The 19346-nt window shown below is 42.6% G+C and overlaps 1 protein-coding gene across 1 annotated transcript in view; it reads left to right on the top strand.

The window, feature by feature from the left end:
- The window catches only part of EXT1 (exostosin glycosyltransferase 1), a 187031-nt gene extending 184853 nt beyond the window's left edge, over positions 1 to 2178 (top strand). The window contains exon 11 of the mRNA XM_062570565.1: positions 1691 to 2178. Within this exon, the coding sequence (XP_062426549.1) occupies positions 1691 to 1876 (186 nt within the window). The 3' untranslated portion in view covers positions 1877 to 2178. The remainder of the gene's footprint in view (positions 1 to 1690) is intronic.
- Positions 2179 to 19346: the final 17168 nt, after the last annotated feature.

Here is a 19346-nt window from a genome sequence, read left to right as displayed (position 1 = left end):
CCCTCATCTATTTTACACTGCATTTTAATCTGATTTATATGTAATATTCAGTAATTCTGACTCATCTGGGCACCGAGGAGACCTTATATTAACAATGAAGTGCCATCCAAAGCTACTTACTGCTTCCAGTTTGAGCTCTGCTAGTCCACAGGGCTGTGCTTTGGCTGCTCTGCGCAGTCTCTGCATGCATTTTTCTTTTTTTAGAGCTCACGTGAGTTAACCGTGAACTATAACTCTCTCTTTAAGACAAGTTGTTCCTGCAGCTTTGGGAAATGTAGTAGACCATGCTCATAATTCCTTGAAAGGCAAATAAAAAATTATTGTAACCTCAGTGTAGTGACAGAGATTAATGGTCATATGGAAATTCACTGCTAATGGCCAGCATGTCTGCTGTAATCCTCTAGCAGCAAGATTTTGCTTGCTCTTTAGTGGCTGTGTATAATCAAGAGGCTGGAATCAATGTACATTATAACCTACCACTTTAGCTAAACTGAACAAGCCTTGGATAAAGATCAAGTCTGATACCAAATTCCTTTGGCAATTCCCTGGCTACCCATTTCCTCACATTTTAATTAACACACATTGAGTTTATGAATTTATATTTGTTTCTAAAGTGGTGTGGAAATAGAAGTAAAATCCTATAGAAATGCATGAGAAGTGGCACAAAACAACTTAGTGGTTCCCTAGCATCCATAGTTTCTCTTAAACAGTAGTTTTAACTTGCACTATATTTTTACATGTAATTTAGGCACAGATACAGAATAATAATTGCTTCAAAGCTTTAAGGTCTTATTTTTTTCAGAAGTGCTGAGTTTCTGTGGACTTTCGTTGGAATTACAATTGCTCTGAGCTTTGGAAAATCGGACCACAGTGTTTTGTGTAAAGACAACCTGTGATCTTTTTCTCAGATTGGAGTTTAATGTGATGTTTCTGCAATTTCAGCTTATTTTCTCAGTGCTTGAGATTGTTCTGTCTTAAATACTACTCTCAGCCAGTCTGATTTTTGGGAGCATCCTGCTTTTACATGCAGGACATTCACATGCATGAGTAAATTTAGGCATGTATGAAGTGGCACTGAGATTAATTGCAAACAACATGAAATTACTTGTGTATAAATTTTTGCAGGTCTAGACCACAAAAGTGCATTTTTGACCTGAAAAATCTGTAATAATTTCATAGCATTTTCCTCTTATGGCTGAAGGCCATGGGCAGCAGCTGGTTCTAGGATTTGTACGTCTAGTGGAAAATGGTGTCCTTGTTTTCATTCCCCCCTTTTTTTTTTTTTTTTTTTTTTTTTTTTTTTATGACTTGTTCTCCTCTCTCCTAAATAGCTTGTGGGTTTTAAAAAAATGAGAGAGAGAGAAAGATTGTGAGTTAGTGTGCTGACAGGCTCTGGGAGGCTTGCCCAGAGGTACTTGTGCACCAGGTGAGGGCTGCTGGCAGTGAGGGTTCAGGTCGCCTTCCTGCACTGCCTCTTCTCCAAGCAAAGGTCCATGCGGTGGCCAGCTCCTCCTATGGGCACAGCTTCATTCCCGTGGTTGGAAAATAGCCACTGGCTAGACTTCAGCCTCCTGCTGCTGCTGTGGAGCGAGGTGACCTCAAACCCTGTTGCAGCATGACGTGAGGCCTCCTGCCTTTCGGGTGGTTTCATCAACGCTGATGGCCGATTTCTGTGTTTCTCTCCGCGCAGACCTCCAGGGCGTCGCGCTGGGCTGACCCCGACCACTTTGCCCAGCGACAGAGCTGCATGAACACTTTTGCCAGCTGGTTTGGCTATATGCCGCTGATCCATTCTCAGATGAGGCTCGACCCTGTCCTCTTTAAAGACCAGGTCTCCATTCTGAGGAAGAAGTATCGAGACATTGAACGACTTTGAGGAGCCCTGCTGAGGGGACTGAACTGTTCGCCCTGCCCAGCGCAGATCCACTGACACAAGGAGCCAGACTGTACCAAGGACAGAAAATTCCTGAAAACAGAAAGCTGATTCACGGCTCCCAGGGGTTCATTGCTCTGGACTGCTTCAAACCACCTCACAGGCTTCTGTCGCTCGAGACTAGGTTGTGTACAGTTTCATTATGGAACATTAAATAATTATTTTTGAAATGATTGCTATGCAGGTTTAAACTTTTTTAATGATCAAAAAAACTATTAAAAACAGAGTTCTTTCTTTAATCAAAATTGTGTTGGTTGTGAATATTTCAAAGCTGCCATTTCTTTCTCACATGCATTTGATTGCAATTTTCATTCATTTTCCCCTCACAGGGAGAAAATGCAGCAGTTACAGAAACAAATAGAGCACAAGCAGGACAGAAATTAAGTACTGTGTTTTCCACTTGCTGCTGACTTTTTTTTTTCTGAGTTTTCCACAAGCTAACAGCAGCCAGTATAGCAAAATTCCATTGAATGGACAGAAAACTTGGAGAACTCCCAATGCATAAAACTAGAGTTAAGATCCTTCTGTTTGAGGATCTTACTTTTAAATACAGTCAGCCTTGTTTTTAAAGGGGAGAGGAGCATTATTGCCAAGGAACAAACCAGTAACGCAAAGGACAGAAAGAGCTTCGTGCACAGCAAGAATTCAGTGCCATTTACTCTCATACCAAATTACCCTCACCATGTCTAAGCACTGCTCCAGGCTGGAAGGGCTGTAGGGGTGGAAAGAGTTGTTGGGCAAAAAACAAGATATGTTAGTCCTTGAAATACAGGAATTCAGCCTATAACAAATTGTTTTATATTAAATCAAATCATGGCAGGTCTTTTTTTTTGTGTGTGTGAAGTTGCTGACGTGCAAATAGATGGAGAAATTTTCTCCTGGACTTTGGACATCTGAACTCAACTGCATTGCCAATTATTTGGTATTCGTGGCAGCAAGTTCTTCTAAATGTACTTGAGGTATGTTTAGGGGTAATTTGGATGAAAAAATCTACCCTGAAATACAGATGTTGTTGATGCTTAACAATGGTTTTATCATTTAAAATAGAAGAGTTTTAGATAGAAGTTTTGCAGTTATTTACTTCTCTGTAGTGCTTTACTTATTTAGGTGTTTCTTTAAATTAAAGAATTAAAACAAAAGTGGTAAAAAAAGCAAAAGCTTAGAAAGATACCATTCCAATTTGCTAAGACAATAAGCACTTTAAAAATGTTTAGGAGAATACTGTAACATTGGTAAGAACAATGTTAAAGCCACAGTGAGGGTTTGGTGTCAATGCCCAGAAGAAGACATATGTCTATACCTCATTCCTTGTAGCTAGGCTGTCTAACAACAGGGGTGAAGAATAGCTAGAGTAATAAGAAGGTGCTTGGACCAAGATTTTTATTTCAGTTTCAGGTCCAGATGCTGATTTATTAAGCACTTTAAGCATCTCCCGTAACTGAAGTATGCCTCAAGTTTCCTCCTTTGTAAAAATAAGTTACTGGTTGTGGAGGGAATGCTGTGAAGCCTAAGTAATTGCTGTTGATGGTAAGATCACAATTCCTGGACTGAAAGTGGCTTTGAAAGTGCAAAGTGCATATTGCTGATTGTATTTATGCAAACTGACATGTAAAGACTCACAAAAAATGCTTTGTTTTTCACACGCATTGCGATACTTGAACAGCACACGGTCAGTTGGCGCAGAAGCAGCCAGTTCCTGACATGTTGTGTTAAATTTGAACCAAATCTTTAAAGGAATCTGCCAAATTGTGTGTGAGAGACTCTAGCTCACAAACTGCTGCTGAGGGGAAGAGGTGCCACTTCCACTCGCACTGCTCTCTGGCCCATCCCAGGACCTGGCCACATGGTCTCACCTCAGACCTTTGGCCAGTTTTGGTGCCCATCAAACATTTCCGTGAGCCCATTTAACTCACTGAAGTGGCAGAAAGCTGCCCAGTGATTTATGGCTTTCTAGCAAGTTAAATCAGCATGGGGAGAGATGTGCAAAGACACAAAGATGTGAAAAAACAGGAACAGGGAAGGAAGGGGAGCAGAATATTCTCCTGCCAGTTCTGGTGAGCTGCTAATTCAGCTCCTCAAATCCCATAGAACTTGAACTTTGCTTCCCTTTGCTGCCAGTTCTGCACTTGCTTATTTGCAGGCAAAGGCAAAGTCCAGGGGTTTCTGGGGTGAATTGCTCAGCAATTCCCATACCCTGCTGTCCTTTTGAAAGTCAATCTTCTTTCAGGGGCTAGAATATGTCTTCTCCTTAGACTTGTGATTTTGGTGAATGTTGTCTGATGCTGGTTGAGGTTGGCACAGCTCCTGCTTTACTCGTGTCCCAGCTTGCAGGCAAGCATGTGGATGTATCCATGAGGATGTTTGAAGCCCTGAGAAATAGTTAATGGGTCTGTCACCAGCAAGAGGAACCCGGCAGGGGGAGAGAAGGGGACTCCTTGGTCACTTGTTCTACAAAACTGAGGACTGAATTCTGCTAAGGTTTTGTTTAATACTATTTGGGGGGAGACATATAGGTTGTTTTTTTTACTAAAATGGGAGTAGCTTGCCATTTTTGGAGTACAGCAAGTAAGGCCAAGGTTTTAAGCTCTCTGTCAACGTCATTTTAACGTCATTTTTTAGGTAGCTGAAAGACTGTGCAAAGCTAACTCTGACCATGGTTCAAGGTTCCTTCTGTTTACAGATTGCAAATTAAACAAGTAACAATAAAAGGCTTAACTCCAGAATGGATTCGGAAGGGTATGGGCATTTTTGTTTGGAGCACGTTACCGAGGCGTAACCGTTTCTCTAGGAAGGAATGTACTTGGTGGCCAGTGGTGATAATGACCTCAGCCCTGTGTCCACGGGTGGAGATGGAGGGAAAGAGCTGGATACGGACTCAGTTTAGAAACTCAGCGTGCCGTGCAGGGTGCGGACGTTATCAGCCACTGCTCCCAAGGACACCAGGCATGTTTCCAAGACTCCTGTGTGTATCGGTGGTGCATAGGGCTGTTCTGTTTCTTTAGGGAGTGAAACCACCCTTTTATCACATCCTATGTGAGCATTAATGGTTCTTTATTCTTTTTTCCATTAATTCAGATGGTGCTGAAACAAGGTTCACTCCTTGTTGCTCCTTTTGTAGGGTTTATTTTATTTTTCATTAACAGCAGGCTATGTTAGCCTTTACTTTACAGGTACTTGAATGCCTGATGACTTGACTGAGTGTTACAGTGTTACGCATGTGGCCTTTCATAAAGGTTACTGACCTTAATTTAATCAGGGGTGAGATGGGTGGATGAATGTGAATAGGTCCATGCCATTAAAACAAAATAAAAATAGGTATTAGAGTTTGGGAGACCTGATGAATTTTTAATTGAATTTATTAAAAAGAAAGAAAAAGAAAGAAAGAAAGAAAGAAAGAAAGAAAGAAAGAAAGAAAGAGAAAGAAAGAAAAGAAATGGGAAGAAAGAAAGAAAAGAGAAGAAAAGAATAGGAAAGAAATGAAAAAAAAAGAAAGAAAAGGATAGAAAGAAAAGGAAAGGAAAGAAAGAAACCAACCCTTCCCAGTTATAATTTAAATGAGATCTGTTGCTGGAGGAGGGTTTCATAATGACAAAAATGAGACAAAAAGTAGGGGCAAACTTCCAAGATTGAAAGTGCCTGGCTCTCCTTGCAGTCCCTTGGACCTGTATGAGATTTTTTTTTGCCTTCTTTCTATTTTGTGAAAAACTCTAATTATTACCATAACTTTTTCCGAAAGTGAGTGTTTTAAGCTTTATAACAGTTTCATAATGATTACACCAGTGTGCTAATGCATGACTATCAAGCACTTTGATCTTCTTTTCCATTTGAAAACATCATGAATTTGATTGATTTCAGATTTCAATTTCTTTTTAGAGCCAACTTTGACAAAGAAATTAATCTTTCACCAATGAGCGCCTTTTAAAATAGCTCATTTACCAAAACAACATCATTTCAAGAATGGAAATGATCATTTGATGCTGAAACAATGAAAGAACCAGCTACAAGTAGGCTTCATAGAAGTGGGGTTTTGAACCATTAAGTTTCCTGACATTAAATGCAGTTTTTTCTCTCTCCCTATGCCCAAAATACGAACTACCCAATGGTTGTCATAACACGTACTGATCAACAGCAACTTTATCATTTCCTCTAATTAGATATTCTCTTCTGGCAAGGGGTGCTGGGTGGGTTCGTGGTTTTTCCAGGCTGGCTCTGCTGCCGAAGGGCAAACGAAAGAAGGTGGCCCTGATGGGTGGACTTTGTGGGGTCTTGCAGTGGTGTCCTGTGCTCGGAGAGGTAGCTCGCCGGCAGTCTGCCCCGGCAGTACCTCAGCTGGCACCTGCGGCAGGACAAAACAGTACCTTCCAAAATGATGTGCATCTCACCCTTGTTTAAAACTAAGTCCAGCTGGCCTTTATATCGCTATTTTAATTGTCTTTGTGCTCCTTTTTTAAGTTGGAGTTAAATTAAGGGGGGTTATTGGACTCATCAGATGCTTTTGGGTGCTCTATCCCACTTTTTCGTGATTTTTTTAATGACTGTTTCGCAGTGGATTAGTGATGATCCAGTGGGTCTTGTGACCTTGTACATAATCCTGTGTATTTATTTTGAGAGAAAATATGTATAGTGTGTGGGTGATGGGAATGGAAACCTGAAATAGGAATTCTTAGGTGGGCATATGTAAAGCAAAAAAGCAAACAAAAAGTACAACCTTATTTTGTATAAAATGTACATTTTTGAGAAAAATTTTCTAATGCGTTACCAATGTATTCACCATGCTGCCACATCTTTTTTAAAGTGTTCCCCCCTCCCTTGTTTGACTATTGACAACATGGTGTGATTAAACCTAAAGCAAGGGTGTGAATGAGAGAAAAAGGGAGAATGAGAAATTAAAAAGCCATATAATTTGGTTTACTTCATTAACCTGTATAACATCATAGGTTTACCATCTAAGATAGGTTGTTTTTATAGATAGTGTCACCAAAGACGTTTTTTCTTCAGATTTATTTTGAAAATTTGTTAATAAAGGACATACATTTCTGTTGCAGTGTGTTTTTATTTTTAAGAGAGAATAACAAATGTTACTTGTGCTCTTGCGAATGCAAATTTGGGAGTGTGACCATCATGTGTCTCCGGTTCAGGGTAATTAAATTAACGGCTTTTTTCTGTATCTGCTTTCTTAGCTTGAACAGAGAGATGCTTATATGTATAGCCTATGTGTGATATATAGATGATGTAAATGGTGTAGCATCCATATATAACAGTAACTACTCAGGCAGCATTGACAGGGGTTTACTCCCTTACCCAAGGGCAGAAAAAGATTCAGTCTGTGTGTCACTTGTGTGTGGTGGCACGGTGTCCCTATGTTGTGACACAGTAATTGGTAGGTGAGGTTGATGTTAATGGGAAGCTCTGCCTATATGTGTGTGTGTGAACATGACTGCTCCACCAGCCTGGAGGCCTTGGATGGCTGGTCCCTGAAGGCTGAGAATAGATAAATTTTTTCATCCATATTTAATGTTTGGTGCCTGTCCTTGTCACAGGGGATTGTGTTCATCCCGCCTAATTTTAAGTGCCTGCAAAGCAGTCATCTGTGTCAAAGCTCATGCTTGCAGACTCCCTCCACACTCAAGGGATGGAGCAAAGCATTTCTAGGAGTGATTCTTTTCACCTGCTTTAAACCTGTCCTTTACTGTGGGATAAATTACACCTTGCAGGTGCTACTTGCTCTCCACAGACAGTGCTGGCATTTCACTTGCAGGCCCCACACTGTAGATACCAACATGTTATCAGGTGAATCCCACACTAGGAAACTTCCTGATAAATTCACTGGGCTTTGGATCATGACCTGTACATTTTAAGGATTTGTCATTGTTTCATCCTCCTCGGAGATGTCCAGAGCTAGCTGCACCCCTTTAGGGGTACCGACTACATGAGCATGGAGAGGTCCATGAATTGCCATCTCATCTGCCAGTGGAAGAAGACTGACACATCCTGGCAACAGGCTGAGAGGAGCAGGTGAGTCTTCTCTACTCCACCATTTCTGCGTCACTGCAGAGTCCTCCAAAGCAGAGGATCCTGACAGCTGGATTTGCTTGATACCGGCTTTGGACTTCTCCCTGCCAGAATATAAGACCATAAAACGTTACACTGAAAACAGTCCCAGACTGATGTTCCTACTCCTTCAACATTTTAATTCTTAGCTTGTGGCCATATTATTTATATAAAATGACTTGGAATGGAATTAATTCAGCTGAATGCAGATAGCTACACCTGAAGGAGCAAGCAGAAGGCTGTTGTCTATGTGAGCAAGTAGCATGGGCTACTTGGGGTAGATCTCCAGATCGAATCAGTGGGTGCTGGGGACCTGGCTTCCACCCCACACATATCTTGGAGGGGGGGAGGGGGATTTGTCCTGTGGACTGAATGCCTGTTTGAAGATGGAGTGCATTAAATGTGCTTTTACATCTTCCAGTTTAATTTCACTTGAAAGGTGAAGTTTGTGTGCTCTGACTCTGCTGCACAATGCAAACCAAAATGTAGTAAGTGGGAAAAGATTGCACCTCATAAGTGCAATCCTGAGCTGAACTGAACCACTACTATTGCTGTGCACTCCTTGTGCCTTGTATAGTCAGTGGAGATGAAATCCAAAATAAGTCAGATGAGCGATGCCCTCAGAGAGCCTGTTTCATCCCCGCTGTCTACAAAAGCAGTCTATAAAAAAGAACCAGCTTCACTGGAGATCTCTGCATTGTACTGAGGTGAGGGGAATCCTGGGCTAACCTGCCACACTGGGAATAAAAACACAAAAACAGATGAGAACAAAACCCCTGTCATTCTTAGCTGGAATAAATCAGTCACATCAGTGAACTCACTGGGACTATGCTGACCTAACATGAGCTAATGGATCTGGCCCAGGCTATTTAAGGCGTAATCGATTGAACTTTAAACATACATCTGAGAGTAAGGCGTTTTGAAAAAAATCTCCCTGTGCAGTAATTTGAATGAAGATAGGTAGGAGAGTTAACACTGATTAACATCTTGTTTTATTTTTTCTTTTAAATATCAGCAAAAGTGAAAAGAAACATGTCTCCACTTCCTCTTTGTAAAGCTATTAGCTAATTGTACCCACAAGATTATCAGCGAGAAACCGATTTCTCTTGAGATTTCCAGTAGGGTGAGAGTGATATTACAGTAGCTGCACAATCATGTGCTTTATTGCAAGCTTTTGTTTCTCTAGGCTGCATTCAGGTCTGTGCAAGAATTTTGTGAGTGGCTTTGTGAGTAGCTGCTGCCGGTGCAGTGTAGCTCATTTGCACGTTGCCTACACTTCTGCTGTGCATTAAGAAAAGCAGGGTGTTTCCAGGCTGCAGAGTGTCTTCTCTTTTCAGCTAGAGCTCCTCCCCATTTCCCTTCTGTAATTAACTGTTGCTTCACTGGTGATGGTGAACTGAATTAAGGAACAGATTATTTTTTTCTTTCCAGAAAATATAGGATAAAGCTATTCTGAAGGTTTCATTGGAAGGTATTTGAAGAAGGAAATACTAACAACAACTGCTGAGATAATGAGTGAAAACACTTTTGAATTTTCAGAAAAATGAGTCTGTGAGATATTTTCCCTCAAATTTCTCTCTTTATGCTTAGAAACAGCTCCTGCTGAAGACCACAAAACAAGCACAAAGCAGAAAAGCAGATCCACTGCTCGAGATCAGCACTGAGTTCCTGCTTTTCTTTTCCTTTTTTTTTTTTTTTTTTTTTTTTTTTTTTTTTTTTAAGTATCTTGTAGACTTTGGCTTTCCTAGTGGGCCTTTATTTTTCTTTTTTTTTTTTGGTAGTCCTGTAGAAGACAGCTGACTGAAAAGGTCTTAATATTTTAGGAAGAGCTTAGAAAACCAAAGCATTTTATGGCATCTTGACTTGGAGCTGGAGAAACAGTGCCATTTGCACCGACTCTGCCCTTCTGACAGTGCAAGTCTGAAAGGGAGTAATCAGATATTCAGAAGTGTTCAGCTTTCAGTTCTGCCACTATTTGCTAGGCTACTATATGGTTACTGGGATTTTTCTGAAAATCTGCCCTTCACAGGCTGCTCTCCTAAACCTGCTATGGATTCACATGACAGCAGAGAAGCTGCTGGTGTTCAGATCACCATGCACCCACTATTGCTACTACTGTGGGCATTAGAGAACTGGGAACAAAATATGAAAATAGAATAGGTAACATAAGAGTTTCGAAAATGACTTTCAAAAGCCAAATTTAAAAATTTAAATTTTAAAATTTAGAATTTGAAATATAGCAATGAAGGGCTGATACAGCAAGAATAAATGGATTCCCCTCTTGCCCTTTCACTGATGTGAATTCATCTTGGTTGTGTTGAAGACAGTGGGTTCTTATGGGCCGGGAAAAGGGTGGAATTTTACTTTTTAAGAGTAAAGTCACAGTATCTTTTTATTCAGCAATGACTTGATTCGGCTATGATAACAATTTACAGTTTTTACAATGCAATCAGCACCTTGTGATAGGCTGCCAAGAAAATGCACCGTCCTTTGCTTTTCCTGAAACAGACAGTTAAAGCACTATGCTAAAGCACTGTGTTAATGACAACCAGTGAGTACATTAAGATTATTTTTAATATCCAGTAAATTCTCAAGAGAGGCTGAAATAAAACAGTTGTCATTTTATAACTTTTAAGGGAAATGTATGCCACTTCACTGCAATTCCATTTCCCTCACCATAATAGTAGAATAGTTGCTATTATGACTAAACCTGAGTCTAGCTCAAGATGATCTAAAAATTGGGAATTGCTTGTGATACCAAGCAATAATGTTGTTTTCAAAATCCGCAGATGATTTAAATGCAATCCCCTTAAGTACTGAAATCCATCTAGTTCACTCCAAAGGCAAATAAATCCAGCATATTTATGTTTTCTCTCCCTCTTAGAGCAGAGCCAAATTCTGATCTCAGCAACACTAGAGCAAATCCAAAATAAATGTGTTTTACTCATGCTTCCCTTGAAGCCCCAATCCACACACCCGTAGAGATCAGTGATCTTCCTTAGCAGTGTGGCACTGCAGTAACCATGGCTTGAGGTCACCTTGAGACTGAATCTTCCCCTTGCAGTTGGTTGAGTAACAGGTAACACTAGTTACACTAGTAACAGAAGTCAGATCTGATATATTTGGAGCAATAATGCCAGTATTAAGTAAATGCTGAGGAAGACAGTTCTCATGTAATGAGACTGAGTGCTGGCTAATAGGATTCTCACTTCAATTCCTGACTCTTCTCGTGATTTATTCTGAGATAAAACCCATTTAACCTCCCTGCCCCTCACCATTCCTAGACAGCAAGTGGTTATTAATAAATATCCTTGTTCTACAAGGAAGGATATGAGATTTAGGGATTCATGCCAGTGCTTTCAGATCCTCAGGTGAAGCACTCAGGGTGCTGTTTCTGTTACACCAGATGGTAGAAACTCCAGAATTGGTACTACTGGGTTGGAGCTCTGGAGGTGGGTGTTTCTACCCCCCCCCCCATCCTGCTGCAAATGTCACAGATTGCCATTTCCACACACTTATTTTATTAAGCGACCAAACAAAAATAAGGTTTGGAAAAGTATAATGATTTATGGTAGCATGCAGCAATAACAGTATCTCAGTCACAACCACTTACAAAAATGGTTTCAAATCATTACCCCTGTATAACAACAGGGCAGAGTTTCAAGATCTGGTCTTGTAAGGTACTGACACCCCAGCCTGGTGAGTCCCAGTTCATTACACTCATGGAGACACATCGTCTGCGACTCCAGCTGTTCTGGAGTCTGCAGCATCAGTTTAGGAGAAGTCTGCATCAGGAGCAGCATTTCACCATCTGTTCGTAGCCTCCTATTGTGCTGTCCATGCTGTGTCAGGGATGGGAGCAGGCATCATGCGCAAACCTACATCAGATGCCCACCACACACAAAGCTGTGGCTCCCTGCAGATTCACTGGCCAAATCAGCTGTGGTAGTCTCTCCCCAGTCCAGCTTGTTCACAGTGAACTGGATTAGAGAGGTCTACAACTTAAGATCTTGAAATGGGTGGAGAGTAGCACAGAAGTATCTGTGCAGCCTGGCTTGTAGGACAGGAATTTCTGGAGCTGGGCAGCAAGGCACTGTAAGGACAAGTAGCTTCTTTATTCTGGTACCAGTGAGTCAGAAAATATCTACCAAAGGGTCTTCAAAGAGTCTCAAAGAGTCTTCAGCAACATCTCTGACTACAATGTCAAAAAACACCCAAACAAACAAAAAAACATATTAATGACAGGACAAGGAGAAGAACTTAGCTTTCCCAATAGCTAGCATCTGTCTAGGACTGTGTTGCCTTTTTTATATCTCCACTGCTCTGCCAGTGAGTATTCCTCAGTGTCATGTAAATGAAGAAATCTTAGCCCTCACATAGCCCTTTGAAGTCGAACTTTTTGAGGACAACCTGCCTAACTTGTGTGTATGGACTGATGCCATGCAAAAGAGTGAAGTCCTACTGTATTCTGCAGCTGGTAAACTTGACCACTTATTTAATTTTCCAAGTTTTCTTGGGCTTTGGTCTGGAATAAAAAAAAAAATGCTGTGCTTTTTCAGTTAAACCAACTGAAGGAAACAGAATTTATCCAGACTGTTGGAAACTTGGCTGCACTCTTCATAACAAAGCAGCCTCAGTGGGAATGGTAAGTTAGTGCCAAGGTAACTTCTGAAAGGTGCTATCAAACCCAGTGAGCCATGCAGCAAAGTGTGTGTGTGTATGTGTATGTGTCCCCAGAAATGCTGAGAACCCGGAGTGCCCAGACAATTTGTTTTGCATCCTGAGATTTTCCAGAAATGGCCTCTAGTGCTTTTCATGTGTTATGCATCAAATATAATCAGCCACACAGCACAGGGCATAATGAAATAAATGCATTGGGTCACCAAAGTGCATTAAGTGCCATTTACTGCATCGATTTAATTCTGTCCCTAGTCAAACTTATAGAAATAGTTTCTAGCCCTTCCTGCTGCTTCCCTTTTTCTTTTAGAGCACTAGCATCCATTTTCTTACCCACCAGAGGACAAGCTAGCTGTTGACCCAAGCCCTTTGCCAACAGCCCTGCCTCACTCAGTGCAGTAGATCAGAGGGCTCCAGGTATCTCAGACTGGCAGCCGCCCCCTCCCAAGGGGGGGTTGGTTGGGTGAGCCAGCAAAACCAAGGGCTCTCCCGTTGCCAAAGCATGGCAGCCCTGGTGCTTGAGAAATTCAAACCTGTGCTCATTGATTTTTCTTCCTCTTGCAAGCTCCACTTTTTGTGGGAAGTTTTCCATTAATAGAGCAGGAGCTCTGCACTGCCCAGGAGTCAAGTGCATTAATATGGTGGGTCTGAGGCTGGAGAATGGATGTCCCCATCTAAACAGTTTTCACCGCATGAATTTGTTTGTGTCATTTGCACTGTGTCTGCATTTTCCATCGGTGTATGGCTGTGTAAGTGCCAGAGCAGGTTGAAGGTCAGTGCGCAGATTAATTTTCCATATAGAAAAATGCTTTTCTTTTCCTTTTTTTTCCTCTGAGTGCTTATGCAACCTCATTCTCTGCTGAGGAATGCAGAATCTTTCTTTTTTATTTTAAAATGCCAAAACACTGGTCTGTGTGCTCTACCTTGCACTCTTTTGCAATTACCCCTTTTTATCATGTTACACATTTATACTGCTTATTTATATCAAGTCGTATTAGAGGGTTTTGCAAACCCTATGTGAACAATGAGCTTTCCATATTTAACTCGCAGGCTAAAGGAATGTCTTTGACAATGTGGTAGAAAGTTAGTGGGTGAACACTTAAAAGTAGGCAGCATGTCAGCTTTTTACACCCCACAGCATAATTAGTTTCAGCATCTGAACGCAGGTCGTGCTGGAGCGAGGTAGATGCTGCTGGGCAGGAGCCTTGCAGCGCCGCTGCTCCCGGGAGCCCAATTCTCTTCCTCGTGCTCCAAAGCAGCAGGCTTGGAAGGATTCCCCGTAAAATAATCATTACTATGTAATTTTACACAGAGACATCGCTGTCTTTAATTGATTTCACTGTGTTTCTTTGTGTGGTGCTCAGTTTGTGCCCTGCCAGCTGATGTGGGCTGACTAAACGATGCCTAACTAGGCCCCAAGAATATTGTAGGGGCCACTTTTACTGGTAAACTCCAGCTGCTTTGTGCCAGTTTGGTGACACAAAGCAGCTGTAAACCGAGTTTAGCTGGGTTTATGTTTACTTTGCTGCATCGCAGTGGCTCTCAGCAGCTGGAGCATAGCAGAAAACAGGATCCTCAATGTTTAATATTTAGTATATGATGTCCTCCCTCTAGGGTGTGTATCTTGCCCTTGCAGGGGAATGTTTTCCTAGCAAAGATGTCTTTCATCTATAGCTGTTGTGATCATATAATCAATGACGGCATCTGGAAACGTCCCGTTAGGGGACGCAGCACGCTGTTACTTTGCTGTTGACAGGAGTGCGGCGGTGGGATTTCCCTGTGCCTCACAAAGTGTCTAGTATATTTAAACATACTTCAGAGAAAGAAAGGGATAACATGATTACGTATGATTTGGTACAAATAAAATTCTCGTGGGGAATCAAGATCTGCTTCACAAGGACTGCTGAGGGATTGTTCTGTGCAGCCAGCTCCACAGAGGAGGAGGAGACAGGGGATGAAGGCTTTCTCCCCTCCCCAGAAGACCTGTGCCTAGGACACTCTGGGAGGCAAGAGCTAAGGGAAATGAGGCTCCTGAGCTTTGCCCTCCCATGACCACCCTCCCTGCTCTGCTGTAGATCCTATTTCTTTGTCTGCTTCTTCCCCTCCATATATTTTTATTTTTCCTTTTTTGGGGAGAGAAGTACTTTTTGTGAATAATTAACAATTAATTTGTCTAGAAGGTGAGCCTGGAAAGCTGTGGTAGAATGCAGAGAGGACCATGCCATGCCTGGTTCCTGCAGAACTGAAGTGAGGAGCGAGGTCCAGGAGTGGTCAGCATGGAGGCAGCAGTTCATGCATAGCATAAGCTGGGGATAAAGTTCAGAAAACGAAGAGAAGAGAAATAGGAGCAGAGATCCGTGTTATTTCTCTCTGAAAGTTGTAGAGAAGATAAAGAAAAGCCCTCAGGAGTGATTAAAATAATATGAGAAACTGGTAGAGGGAGGTTTCTTGACTGAGGAGGAAGACAAATCAGGCCATATTTTTTGAAAAGGATGGAAGCATCAAAACATTTCATTCTGCCACGTGGTACTGATGGCACTGAGCCCGACTCCTGAAGTGAACCATACTAGACCCAGAGCTGGGGTGGCAAATTTCAGTATAGAGCAAAGGGGCAGGGAAAGGAGAACAGAGGAGAGTGAAGACTGAAGAAAACTGAGAACTGAATCAGCAAAAGAGGACAAAAGAGAAGAAAGGGTACAGAGAAGAGTAGGGGAGGATTTGTTGACAGTCATGGTACGAAAGTAGGGATCTGCTGGAAAATGGCTTCAACCATTCAGGTAAAACAGCACAGGGACCATTCCCTGGCCCTGAGGCTGAGTGATGTTGGGGTGGCTTGCATCCACACAGCTGAAGTTTTACTTGCCCTCCTGCTCCACCCTCAAAACCAGTGTGACTCTGTTCAAACACTGCTGGGAACAGTTCCTGGGCCTGTGTCGTCCCCAGACCAGTGCATGAGCAATGGCTAGGAGGCAGCCAGTGGTGCAGGCCAGTACTATGTCGGGGAGTGTGCCAACAAGGAAACACCGCGGACAACCCGGTGCTCTGGCCCTGTTTTACTTGCTAGTACAAACACTACCAAGCAGTCCACAGACAGAGAAGTAGGACCTCCATCTAGGTGGGATCTGCAACCCAAAGCCTGACGCTTGGCGATGCCCGTGGTGACAATGCAGCTAGCCCCCTAGTGAGAAAAGCCACTGAACCGGTGCATGCCATCTCGGCAGCTTAGCACAGGCTTTTGATGCACTGGGGCCTGGTTTGCTGCAGGTTTTTTTCTGTGTTTAGATGCTTCTGTGTTGGCCAAGGTCACTGAGCTTCCCCACGCACTCAGGGAGGAGCAGAGCACTCCCTGGGATATCGCACCTGCTGGGTCCTTGCCCTTCCTTCTCCTCCTACTGCCTTTGGCTGTCTGTGTCATCTCGCCTGCTGGGTTGGGAAGCGCTCCCCAAGGTTAGGCTGTTCACGCTGCTATTGCCTTCATCCAGGCTGAATCACATTCATAATCTCTTGACAAGGCAATAGCTCCCCTCCACACTTACTGCCACTCACTTGGCTATTCAGAGATGTGATTTTTCCCCAGAGCTCAGCTCCCATTTAAGCACCTGCAGATAAGGGCCAAATTTCCTGAAGTGCTCATCAGACAGCTGCCTCCGCTGGGACTCTTAATAGTAGATTTTTCAAAAAAAGCCATGCTGAACTGTTTGGAAAGATCCAGTCATTTGTAAACCCCTGGGAGCAAAGACTGTTGTTTATTTTGTGTCTGTGCCTACTATCATGGGGCTTGGTGTTAGGCACATACTCTGATATAAAATTAACCTCTTAGTCCCCACCTTGGAGAAACTTGAGCAGCTTGCTTAGTATTTTCTTTTGAAGATGAAGATGCTGAGGGAAGAAGAAGGCTTCAGACTCTTGCCTTACTCTGTCCTAGTGCATCATAAGATCATTTTCTCATTGACATGCTCAGGTAGAAAGAAAATTCACATTTTGGTCTATATTAACAGATGAATGCTGAAGGAAGAACTGTTATTTTAAAAAACACATCTAAAAGTCTCAGAAGGCCACCTAGGGCAGAGACATGTATATTTTAAAGGTAGGTAAAATTTTTCTCCTGGCTGCTCCTGGGCAGTTTCCTATCACACAAAGACAGGCAGAGAGTTGAAGAACCTGGTTGCTGAAGGAAAGATGCTCCTTTTCAGCTGGCTGAACCACGAAAACTTCTCGAAGCAAGTGTGCCCTACCACCACCTCACTGTGTGCTGTGTGCCAGCGTCCCTTTTCGCAGCAGTCCTGTCTGCACAGGGACGAGGGTCTCCACTGAGCACAGTGGAGAACGAACTGTGATTTCTGAGTGACCAGACTCAGGCAATGATCTTTCAGCCAGCAGCAATGACAGTGGCTCTGAAATCCTGGCTTCCAGGCTGAGGCTGAATTTCTTTCTTTTTCTTTGCCTTTCAGTCAAGATTTTGATTACTGGAAGTAGTTCTTGGTGAAAGCAGTGAAGTGTGGAGGAGAGTGAGGTCGGGAAACACTTAAGTCACTCTGCTTTTGGAAAGGAAATGGCAAATCTTTCTGTCCTGCAAAGTAATAGTCAATGACTGAGATGTGGCCTAAACCAGTTGTGTCCCATCTTTCATCTGAGAGGTCACACAGCCTAATATAGAGACACTTGAGCTTCCCATACTTTCCTATAACATGATTAGATGTGTCTCCATTACATGACCAAAATATGGGTCTCATTGCTCACATGATGGGGAAGGCTGCTGAGCCTTCAGGGACGTAGGCAGGGAGGTGATAGTCAAAATGAACCAGTCGGTCCAACTGTACCTGGTTCATCACGATTGATTTCACTGGACTGGCCGAGTTTTTCTTCTGCTGGTCACAGTGTGACAGGGCATAGGACAGGGATATCATGCAGCAGATCTACGTTCCCTTCTTGGATCTGTTAGTGTACTGTCACAAGAATCTGGCCAAATCACTCTTTGATTTCTGGGCATCAGTTTATGTGCAAGTAAAACAGGAATGATGCCATCAGTTTCCTCTGCAAAACACTCCAAGACGGAGGTTAGAAAGCACTAATGAAGAGCTGGCTATAATTACATCCAAATTTAGAAAGAAAAAGAGCTCTTGTTCCCTTGGACTTAATGTAATAAATAAATAAATGGAGCAGCCCTGGCTTTATTGCTAGTTTCATCTGATTAGATGGAACTTAATTTCCGACTTTTTTCCTGCTGGTGGCCGCATTATAAAGACACCCCACAGAATCAGCTTGACCTCTGGGTGCCTCATAATTTCCCTGGGTATGAAGTTACTCTCTCACAGGATTAGTTTCCTCAGCATGCCTTTGTGGGGCTGGTGCTTTAAATCAGGCAGACCCAAGCAGCTGTAGCCCTGACATGGCCATTTTACAGCTGGCTGCTGTTTGTCGCCTCTCCCTCTTTCCCAGCTGGCAAGTACTGTTTTACCTTTCTTATTGCTGTGGAGATGACATTATCTTACGCTGGAGAATTTCTCTGCCATGCAGTCGCTCTAGATAATGTTTGTATACAGATGATGCTTATGAAAGTCAGGGGGCAATTTACTTACTGCACTGGGCACTGTTGCAACATGTAAAATCATCATACACAAATACCATTGACTAAACTGCTCCCTTTCTTCTCATATTTCGTATTTCTCATATTTTGAAACAGGTTACCCAGGGATGGGAGGGAAAGTCTGTGAATCAGAGTTGGTTCTCTTTCGGAGGAGTATACTTTCACCAAACTGCATGGTGTTGAGCTGGACATGGGGATCACCAGGGAAAACTGATGATTGTGGGCAGATGAGATGGCCATAATGATCTTGCTACAAAACTATTGTTGTGATTCTGCTTATGCCAACACAGAAATAAGAAAACTGATTGATAAAGTGCATCCCTCTTCCTGAAAGCTCTTGAAAGGCCAGGACAGTTATATGCGTTGAGCACATTGGTCTATTCCAGAGACGCTAGATCTAGATTGTATGGAAAACTGAATTACTCTCCTTGCCTGGGCTCCTTGATCTGTTACTGTCTGTGGAAACCTGAGCAAAGACAGCCCAGATCTATGACAGTCTGCAGAAAAGGGCTCTCTTCTAGCCAGGAAGGAAGGAAGGGGTGCGTGGAGCTAAAGCCCTTACTGGAGATGCTCTGCTCTCCTGAATGCAGCTGTCACTTATGGCCAGAAGAAGGGAAGCAGTGGCTTGTTACTTATACCATGAAGCCTCCACAACGATATTTCAGTTTACAATAGTTCCCCCAGTTTCTTTGCAAGGTCCATCCTGGGGCTCATGTACACCAGCAACCAGCTACAACTCATCTGGGCTTATCACCCTCATTTGCCCATCTGGTAGCCAGGGAGAAAGCTCACTCTGGGAAAGCAGGTTTAGCACCAAAGGTGAATAAGTGAATATTTACATTTTGCCTGGCACTGCTCACTGGATGGCATAAGGCTCGTTAGACTCCAGAGCTTGTGGTGTGGCTCTGAAGACCTGGAGTAGAAATGAAAAGTACCATTCAGCTGTTTAGCATACAAATATGCTATAATTATTACGAGGAGTGCTTTGTTTTAGTTCAGCCTGCACTTTAACTGGGACTATAAAATGTGCCTGCTTTTAATAAGAGATTGCTTTATCAATTATTGATTCATACAAAGAGTAGCTTTACACTGTTTTTT

Source organism: Rhea pennata, chromosome 2, assembly GCF_028389875.1.
Source record: "Rhea pennata isolate bPtePen1 chromosome 2, bPtePen1.pri, whole genome shotgun sequence".
NCBI lineage: Eukaryota > Metazoa > Chordata > Aves > Rheiformes > Rheidae > Rhea > Rhea pennata.
Note: the sequence above shows the minus strand (reverse complement) of the source record. Positions and strands in the feature narration are given on the sequence as shown.